The sequence below is a fragment of the Neoarius graeffei genome, chromosome 25 (assembly GCF_027579695.1).
Source record: "Neoarius graeffei isolate fNeoGra1 chromosome 25, fNeoGra1.pri, whole genome shotgun sequence".
Classification (NCBI taxonomy): Eukaryota; Metazoa; Chordata; class Actinopteri; order Siluriformes; family Ariidae; genus Neoarius; species Neoarius graeffei.
In genome coordinates, this window is record NC_083593.1 from 44,997,825 (window position 1) to 45,007,953 (window position 10,129).

General features: G+C 39.9%; 1 protein-coding gene across 1 annotated transcript; it reads right to left on the minus strand.

Moving 5' to 3' along the window:
- Positions 1-216: 216 nt before the first annotated feature.
- Positions 217-9,120, minus strand: skor2 (SKI family transcriptional corepressor 2). The gene is made up of 7 exons (XM_060908216.1): positions 7,303-9,120; positions 6,698-6,761; positions 5,263-5,340; positions 2,052-2,117; positions 968-1,066; positions 712-779; positions 217-276 (listed from the first exon to the last, which is right to left on the minus strand). Exons 1-7 carry the CDS (start codon positions 9,118-9,120, stop codon positions 217-219), a joined length of 2,253 nt encoding a protein of 750 aa, XP_060764199.1.
- Between the last annotated feature and the right edge of the window lie 1,009 nt (positions 9,121-10,129).

Here is a 10,129-nt window from a genome sequence, read left to right on the forward strand (position 1 = left end):
TAATTAAAAAATAAAGAAAAAAAAAAACATTGAATTAGAAGCTGTGTCCAGACTTTTGACTGGTCCTGTATAGGCTCATGTTTCTGTGCACCTGAATGCCATGACTATGAAAGAAAACACGATATTCAATAACAGAAACATCCTCTTATAAACCTCCACATCATCATTGTTTTGTGGTATAAAACTGATTCCTAATACTGTAGGTTACTTACCATTTTAGCTTTTGTTCAAGTGTGTGCCAACTTTGTCTTTTCTGATAATGTTTGCATAGGGAATCTGAAAAAAAAAAGGCTATAAATAGAAGAATATTTCATTTTTAAGACATTTTATCATCAGCATTGGTGTTGAAATCTCGCTGAAATAAGAACAATCCAGTTTACTGTGTTCTTCAAAATTTGTTTGAGATATTTCATATTTCAGAAAAGCTCATTAATCCGGTTTCGCTAGCCTCTTGATTGAAGATCGACAGATGATTGAGCAAACAAAGGTGCTCTCCAAATATTATCTTGTTTTTTTCAAAACTGTGCTTTGTTATTGCAGTCGCTGATCGGTATAGATTGTGACGATAGATCTGAATATGATGACAGCTCATTATCTTATATTAAGGCACCCCTGAATTGAGCGAGTACGTTTTTATGAGCGATAACGGCTTCGCTGTGAGCTGTTATGTTCTGTTATTGTAAGTGGTGTCATTAAGAAAAGATTCGTCACCATCTGTAGCTGCTGGACCATCTCCTCTCTGTACGCCAGTTCCCTTTTCATTTGGTCTTGGAAGTTGTCTGAAAGGAGAAAAGGATGGTGTGAGAATGAGGCATTATCCATAAAAATCAAAACCCCACTTTCTTATTAATACACCATCATCGTGCAGGTTCTTAGTGCTCCCATTTATCAGAACAGATCATTTTGCAGGGATGTACAGATATATTCTGGATCTTTGTATGATGAGAGGTTGTGTAAAGGAACGTACGGAAAACAGGAAACGGTGAGCTGCCTTTGAGGGCGTGAAACTCCTGCTCGAGTCTTCTCCGTAAGTCGATCTGCTCGAGAAGAACTTTTTGGAGTTCCTCTGGAAGAAGAGCAACACAAATTCAAACCTGAATCTAAAAAGCTATCATAAGACCTGTGATTTAACAGAAAGGTCAGTGGACACCAAATATCTGAAACCATTTGGGAATTATATTTCATTTAAACTTGGGAATTAACAGAACTTTTTTTTTTTTATTCAAAACACAGAAAGGAAATGTTCATTATCCGGACTATTTCTTGATCACTATTTAATGTAAGCAAATATTATTATTATTATTATTATATCTCATCTCATCATCTCTAGCCGCTTTATCCTGTTCTACAGGGTCGCAGGCAAGCTGGAGCCTATCCCAGCTGACTACGGGCGAAAGGCGGGGTACACCCTGGACAAGTCGCCAGGTCATCACAGGGCTGACACATAGACACAGACAACCATTCACACTCACATTCACACCTACGGTCAATTTAGAGTCACCAGTTAACCTAACCTGCATGTCTTTGGACTGTGGGGGAAACCGGAGCACCCGGAGGAAACCCACACGGACACGGGGAGAACGTGCAAACTCCGCACAGAAAGGCCCTCGCCAGCCACGGGGCTCGAACCCAGACCTTCTTGCTGTGAGGCGACAGTGCTAACCACTACACCACCGTGCCGCCTATTATTATATCCACTATCTTAACTCCTTTGTTCAAAAGGTCAGCTTTTACTTGACTCCTATCTCTTCCATTGAAGCACGTGCTCAGATTGCTCTCGAATGGCTCATCAGGCTCACACGCACATTCTCAAGTGGACGTGCCAATACTCAGTATGAAATATTGAAATGCATGTCAATATTTCTGAGATCTGACTTTGCACTCAAGTTATGGCTCATAATATCGTTTGTAATGAAAAATACTGTGTTAAATTAGTAACGAATGCAATGCCAATCTTAGACGTTTGGACCTCGCTGTATATCTGAAACTGCTCTAAAATAAAATCGTAGGTTTTTTTTTAATTGCTTAATTTATATGTTTCTAAAGCTCACCTTTCTCCATGTTCTCAACGTCCTTCTTGAGTGATGCAGGTGTGTGCGGTTCTTGACTTTGTTCTGCTGTATTTAAAAAAAAAAAAAGAAGCAAAAATCATTTAAAAAATGATCAGTGTTTTAAAAACTATAAAAATACTATAAACAGTAATCAGTAAGGCATCATAAATGAAACAAAGTCAATATTTGGTGTGAGACGACCTTTTGCTTTCAAAAAAAGAAAGAAAAATAGTAGTCTCCGGTACAATGAGTGCAGTTTGATAAGGAAATGAGCTGTAGCTTTTACTGAGCATCTTCCAGAACCAGCCACGGTTCTTCTGGACACTTTGACTGTCACACTCGCTTCTTCATTTTGCACCAAAACCCGGCAGCCTTCATTATGTTTTCTTTTTTAATCTGAAAAGTGCTCTCTTATATAATATGCTGCTCAGATACAAACTGTGTGTGTAACATTTAATTTTGTGCTGGAAAACGAACATTTGAATTCTAAAATGTTTTTTGTACCAACTCGATAATGTAGAAGTCATAAAATAGAAATCTATAACAGAGTTTGTATGGAAAAAAGAGGGTGCCTAAGACTTTTGCACAGCACTGTATAAAGCTAACAAATGTTAATGTTTATTTTAAAAAAATCCATACAGTACAACAGAAGTAAGTACTTACAGCCTCTAGCAATATATTTTGATCATTCAATCATCATTTTGTCATTTATTTATCATAATTATCTCATGTTTTCAGCCCTGTGCAAAAAGACTAATGCTTTTTTTCTGCAATCATTCAATTAAATTTTTCCTATGCAATATGAAAATAATATTGGCTGTTTTTTTTTTCCATGGTATATCAGATATATTCCATTCAGCTAGTGTGATATTGAACAAATTGAAGATGAGTAGCTGAATGGAATATATCTGATATACCATGGAAAAAAAGCCAACCATTATTATCTCATCTCATCTCATTATCTCTAGCTGCTTTATCCTGTTCTACAGGGTCGCAGGCAAGCTGGAGCCTATCCCAGCTGACTATGGGCGAAAGGCGGGGTACACCCTGGACAAGTCGCCAGGTCATCACAGGGCTGACACATAGACACAGACAACCATTCACACTCACATTCACACCTACAGTCAATTTAGAGTCACCAGTTAACCTAACCTGCATGTCTTTGGACTGTGGGGGAAACCGGAGCACCCGGAGGAAACCCACGCGGACACGGGGAGAACATGCAAACCCCGGACAGAAAGGCCCTCGCCGGCCACGGGGATCGAACCCGGACCTTCTTGCTGTGAGGCGACAGCGCTAACCACTACACCACCGTGCCGCCACCATTATTCTTATTATTATACATTCCTTTCGAGTGTTCAACGCGTCTTTCTTTTTCAAAATTCTCATGTGACGTCATGCTGTCTTGATATCCATGCAGTATCGTAAACCATATTCGACGCTCATTCTTCATTGGGTAGATATGCTAACAATATTGCATGCTGTCAAACCAAATGAATGGAACCTGCTCGAAGGGAATAGAACACGTTTTTATTCCATCGAAAAAGTGTCCTGTATGTATAATAATGTAGCATATATAGTGTCTATATTGTGCTTTTTATTGTATTTTTTTTTTATTATTAACTGTCTTACTTTTCTTCAGCTTGGATCTCATCACAGAAGCAGAATTGTCTATTCAAAATAAAAAAGTGTAGTTCAACAAATGACCAGTAGGTGTCAGTATAACAACGAGTTAACTCATACGAATGTCTTCTAATCAAACCACTGCATATCAACTGTACATCTAAGTAACAACCACAAAAGTTGTACTGTAAGTATAATTACTGAACAATGCTATTAATTCCTTCTGTAATGACATGAACCTGCTTGTCATTATTTTTGTTATAATCATTACAATTATATTTTAAGATGCTACTGTGATCATGAACACACATTACCTTTTCACAGGGGGGAAAAATAAAAAAAAACAGATGCTTTTCTTTGATTGTTGAAAACCCAGTTAATACATTATCATATGACTCCTATCAAATACTTGTACAGTATAACGCACACCATTATGTTTGTCTATGTACAATATGGAAAAGAAAAGAGCAATTTAATTTAAGGAGGATGGAGGAGGGGTATTCTGATAATAATAATAATAATAATAATAAATTGGCTCAGGTTACTGATTTTGTTATTGTTATTGCACTGAAATATCACATTATTCTAACCTGTATGTCCTCATATTCAGAATATTGCACCTATGGTGTATATTGGAAATGTGAGGATGTCTGCTTTCTGTGATATGTTGCAAATCAAATGCCTTAAATGAAGCAATCCAGCACATTTCTGTATATAATCCCCCCCATCTTTCCTCTCTCCCTCTCTCTGTTTCACGTCTTGCCTCCTTAAGCCTTACGACGTTTTCCTCATTTGGAAAGCAGCCTTGTTCTCCTTCTCCTCCACTCTCTGTCTCATTTGACAAGCAAATTTGCAGACACTGCCTGAGGATAACAACCTCGTTTGACAGTCAATTAACCGTGAATAGTCAAAGCCAAGGCAGTTTGCATTACATAAATGGAAAATTAGATTATTTTTTTCTCCTCTCTCTCTCTCTCTCTCTCTCTAAGACACTGCCTTTAGACCCGGAAATCAGAACTTCTAATCACGTCCCCCACTAACCCCTTGGAGACATTTAGCAATCAGGCAAAGGTGGTTTCATTTAATTTGTTTCATGTAATTTTTTTCAAACATATTATACATTATGCGAGGAGATCATTATCAGCTCCATAATACAAATGTTGGCACAGATGTCATAAAACACTTTTTAATGTCTCCCTGACAGATAAAAGGCAATGCACGATGATCTTTGTAATGGAAGACTTTGCCAAGCAAAAGGCAATTATATCCGTTTGATATTGTTCAAATGGTGATTGTCACCTTCCCTGTGTCGAGCTGATTGTCTTCTTGAACTGTTAGGGCTCCCCACAGATCACATTTTCTCAATGACACTGGGAAGAAATCTGCTCCATTTGAACAGTGTGGCTGCACTTCAGGAGGATATATGTTCCATTTTGTCTTTTCCATCCACTCTAATCCCACAATCATTGCACGGCCTGGCTGTATTACTCTAATGATTTTATCGCTCTCTTGCTGTAACTGTTGAATCTTTTATTTATTATTATTATTATTATTATTATTATTATTAGTGATGAAGCTGTGATATTACCTGTGCTCTCTCTCCAATAATCTGGTGCAGACGTTTCTGTATCTGGGATAAAGAAATTACTCTGTTCTTTGTTTTCTTCTGCAAGAGAAAGAAGGACAGTCAGCCTAGAAATGTGACTCTATGTGCAATAATGTTTTCCTCAACACCATGTGCAATATTTACTTTCACCATCAGGTTTGTCTCTTACATAACTTACCTTATTTCTATTGTTAGAATGCTAAGTATCTAGGCACTGTTTTTTTTTTTATTTCCCCCATCTTAGTTTTGTAGTTTAGCCCCTTATGTAACTTACAATATTTCTATTTTTGTCTGTGAAGATTCTCAATCATCCAGGTCATAGTAATCCAGGATCCAGGAGAGGATAAATATCTGATACTCCCTATTAGTCAGATAGAACTGAGGAAGCCTTTCGGACGAGAGGTGAAACGTTTTCAAGAATCTTCAAGCAAGTCCAGTTGCCCATTTCTACCACCCACAATATTTCTATTGTTATTTTATTTGTTGTTCTACATTAGGCACTGGTTTGTTTAGGCATTTATTTCTTGTCCAGTTTTATTTTACATACAGTTCCCCCCCAGCTTGTATTGTTGTATTTTAACATACTGTATTGTTATGGAGTGATTTCTGGCACAAGAATCTCCTTCAGGATTAAGAGAGGGTTTCTTTCTTTCTTTCTTTCTTTCTTTCTTTCTTTCTTTCTTTCTTATCGTATGTCTAAAAATACACCACACACCCTGTGTTTTTGTCTTTTTCTTCGTTACCGTATCAAGCTCTGAATCATGAGAATGTTTAAAATTGACAATCCCTGATTACACTTCATAGTAATGATGCTGAAACAATTATTCACTGACAAAAAGGCACCAGATGCATTATATCAAAGCCACAGACAAACTATTTCTGCGTTGCATAAAGAACCTTTCAGGGAATGATGCTTCAGCCATTTGTGTTGGTACCACAATGACCTTGCTGTAGGATTATTTCCCACCACAAAACATCAATATTTAAGAAGGGAAATATTTGTTCAGGTTTTGTGGCAAAAAAAAAAAAAAAAAGGTTATAGGACCATCCACTGAAAGATGGTTTCCCGTGCATCTTCAAAATGTATCTTCTCTGCCTCTGATTGCTCTAAGGAACTTTTAAGAAATCTGGTTTATTAGTTTAAAATTGCACTTTCATACCTGGAAATAAATAAATAAATACTTCCCCACCAAAACTACTGACACAATTCTGCGTCACTGAGTTGCATCATAGGCAACTTATTTTAAAAGTATCATTAAAATGGTTAATGGCAATTTCATATGTTCATATTTGTCTATTCTGCCTAGATTTGAGATTTATAAATACTCGAAGAAATAATCTGTGTTTGGAATAAGAGCTTGAGTGCCACTAGATCTTGAACCGTATGTCTCGTTTTTATAAACCCTCTCGTACCCACCTGCTCGTGTTGTTTTGTCTTTTGCTGCATACGCAGGTAGGCCATCATCTCTGCCCTTGTGCGACTGAAAACAGAAAACACACAGATTAGACCTGATTCATGTCTGCAGGCCAGAGGCTGGACACTAAACACATATATCAGGCAGCCAAAAGCACAGAATCAATTGGCCTTGAGGATGACAATGCTGTCGTCTGCATTTTGTTTAAATGCCTTTGTCAGCCTGATTAACAGTCGAAGGTGTGAGCAGGCTTGTGTGTGTGTGTGTGTGTGTGTGTGTTCAAGCTAATCGCTGCAGCATCACTAAGCAGCCCCCTCTCTTCCCCCTCTGTGGCTGTGAGTAACTCCTTCAGCTCCCTGTGTTAATGTAGTGTCGGCAGGTTAAAGACTAAAAGGGCTAATAGGCAGGCGTGACAAAAGCAGAGCCGAACGTAATGTCGCCATTAAACAAAACATGACTGGGCTTATTAGGAGGGATCAAAGCACTCTGAATATTTCATTTCTGCAGGGAGCGCCCGGCTATCAATCTTGTTATGCATACGGATCCCGTCAGTCTATGGCCTGCATTTAAATAATAATTAGTTTAAGTGCCTGCAGGGAATATTTACATTTTTGTAGGCAGCGGTGTCCTCCACTGAGGCATGAACAGGGCTGGGGTCTTTGAGAGAAATGGGTGGACTGAGAGCCAAGCTTGGTTTGTCCTCTGTCGCGCTTTCAGGGGGGATGGTGGAGAAGGAAGGTGCGTCTTTATCTCGGTCGCCTACGGTGCCTTCAGTCAGTCGTGAAACATGAAGACTGCACGGCTGCTGCTGGGATGCTGCTGCACGACTGCTGAAGGCTTCCTGCTCTTCATCCTGCTTGGTTTCCACATCCACTTCCTGTTCCTCGTCGCTCTCTGCGCTCTCGCTCTGGTAGCTGCAGCTGGTGCCAGGTGAGAGATGCCTCTCTGCACCAAACTCCTCCAGGTTACCGTGGAGCTTGGCGATGCTTTCACTGTCCTTTACCACTGGTCGGAAGGCGGAGTGGTAGCTGGATTTGCGGGCTTGCAAAGACGGAGCATCTAGAAGTTTGAGCCAGCCTTCCGGGGCAGGTCGCAGGTCAGGGGTCATGGTTGGAGGGCAGTCACTTTCAAATAGGGCTGCTCTGGGAGTGGTGCCTATGGCAGCACCAGTCCCGGCTCCTGTAGCAGCGTCACTTTGCTCGCTCAGGTCAAGGAAAGCCTGGCGAAGGGAGGGCGTTTCTGTCAGAGTTGAGAGAGCGTTGGGCTGGGGCTGGAGGTATGTGGGTACTGGGATGCCCCCTGCAGCTCTTGGGGGCCAGAACATGCAAAAAGGAGGATAAAAAGTGTCCTTGCGGCCTGGCCAAAGCAGGCCCGAAATAGCACCATTTTTCTGCCCGTTCACAGCCTCACTGTCATCCTTCTTCTGCTGACACAAACCGAATGCTGGGAAGGTGTAGGGGTTAGGGAAAAGCGAAGTGGGTGGAAATTTCTGCAGCATACCAAAACCTTTGCTGGGCACAGGAATAACCGGATAACTACGTGGGTTCTTGTGAGGAGAAAGGCTGCTGGCATCCAGGTCCTCATCATCATCATACCTGCCCCTCTTCTGGCCCAGATCAGAAGATATCATGTGGGGCAGCACTGAGCTGACAGCTTTCACAGAGTCCATGGGGGGGCAGTGAGAAGGAGGCAGTGCCCGTTTACGGCTGCCCCCATTGAACATGGCTTTCACATCCTCCCAGGCGAACACCAGATCATCTGGAGGAGACTTGTCTGTGAGCTTGAGGTGCCGACGCCAGGAGTTGAAGTTGGCAGCGTCGGGCTGGGTGTACTTGGCCTCAGGCATGCGGTGTGAGTGAAAGATGAATTTGTTTGGGGAGAAGTACATGTTGCAGTAGGAGCACTTGATGCACTTGGCCCTTGAGCTGTTGTAGCGAGCGGGGATGAAGCTGCCACGGCAGCCCCACGCGCACTCATGTGTCACATCAAACGCAAAGTTATCAGGCAGCTTGGGGGGGCTGTTCTCACCCAGAAATGACTTGCAGAGTCGCTCAGCCTCACGCTTAGTAATCATGCCGCAGCGACGGGATGAGATGGGCATAGCGCCGGCTCGCCTCAGGATCTCCAGCTGCACTGGAGTGCACTGCACGCACGTGATACCCAGAGCTACTCGCCGGTTGTGGATCTCATTGTAGCTGTAGTTCTTCAACAAAGTGTTGGAGATTTGGGCCAGACAGAGGCGCTCCTGGTTGTCGATGACCAGCGAGACAATGGGCACTCCATACAGGATGACTTGACCCACCTGGTTGGGTTTGAGAGAAGACGAGTGGTTGGATCTGGGTGGAGTGAGAGCTTCTTGCTGGAATGAACTGGGAGGATTCGCCATGACTATATCAGTGGATCCAGAGAGAAGACTCTTGTCCATCCTGCGGGGACCTTAAATAGGAAACTGGTTTTAACTGTCAGGGGAAAAAAAAGAGTAAAAGAATTTCAGTGAAAGAAGGCAAAAATTAAAAGCGAGGAATGTTGCAGTTAATGTGTTGTACAATTTTGAATGTTATTTTAATAGTGAATAGTTCAGTGTAATTATGCAGGGTCTAATTGGATTAACGATTTAAGAGATTAAAATAAACCTAATCAAGGTTAAATAGCAAAAGAAAAAAAAAAAAGAAATTGCAAAGCCAACACTGTACATAAAACTATATCATTTACAAACTGCATTTGCAACTTGGTAAAAACGAGCTGGTAAAGCGCACAAATGGAGAGAAATATCCTCAACCTATTTCTAAAACAAACAAACAAACAAACAAACTTAAAAGAAAAACACTTATATTTTCAGTGTAATAATCCCACAGGTTAAACTGAATTTATCCGAATGAAACATTTATTTACAACATTCACAAATACAGTATAATAAACTCTCAAAACAGATGCGTATAATAATAATAATAATAATAATAATAATAATAATAATAATAATAATGATAATAATAACCAGATATTTAGTGTTGCTTAAAAAATGGTGTCATGTTGAACCTCAACACAGACAGTGTGATCGGATTTTAACATAAATATATGTATATATATATATATATATATATTTTACTTTCAACGTCTTTGGACACATTTACTCAACCAGAATTTATTAAAAAAACAAACAAACAAACAAACAAACAAACAAAAACAAAAAGGACACAAAAATTAGGAAAGTACAAATGTTTTTAGAAAACAGGATTAGACTATCAAGCAGCAGCAATAATAATAATAATAATAATAATAATAATAATAATAAAAGCAGGCTATCAAAAACATAATTAGACTATTATTATTATTATTATTAGTATTATTATTATTATTATTACAGCTTTTAAAAAAAATAGTTCACATCGTTAACGGATCGCGCTCTTTTTTACACACACACACACACACACACA

Coding starts and splice junctions, on each gene's coding strand:
- skor2 (XM_060908216.1), bottom strand. CDS start 9,120: ATGGACAAGAGTCTTCTCTCTGGATCCACTGATATAGTCATGGCGAAT. Junction 5,341..6,697: donor AGACAAAACAACACGAGCAG/GTGGGTACGAGA, acceptor TTTCTCTTGCAG/AAGAAAACAAAGAACAGAGT. Junction 1,067..2,051: donor CGTTGAGAACATGGAGAAAG/GTGAGCTTTAGA, acceptor CTCTTCTTCCAG/AGGAACTCCAAAAAGTTCTT.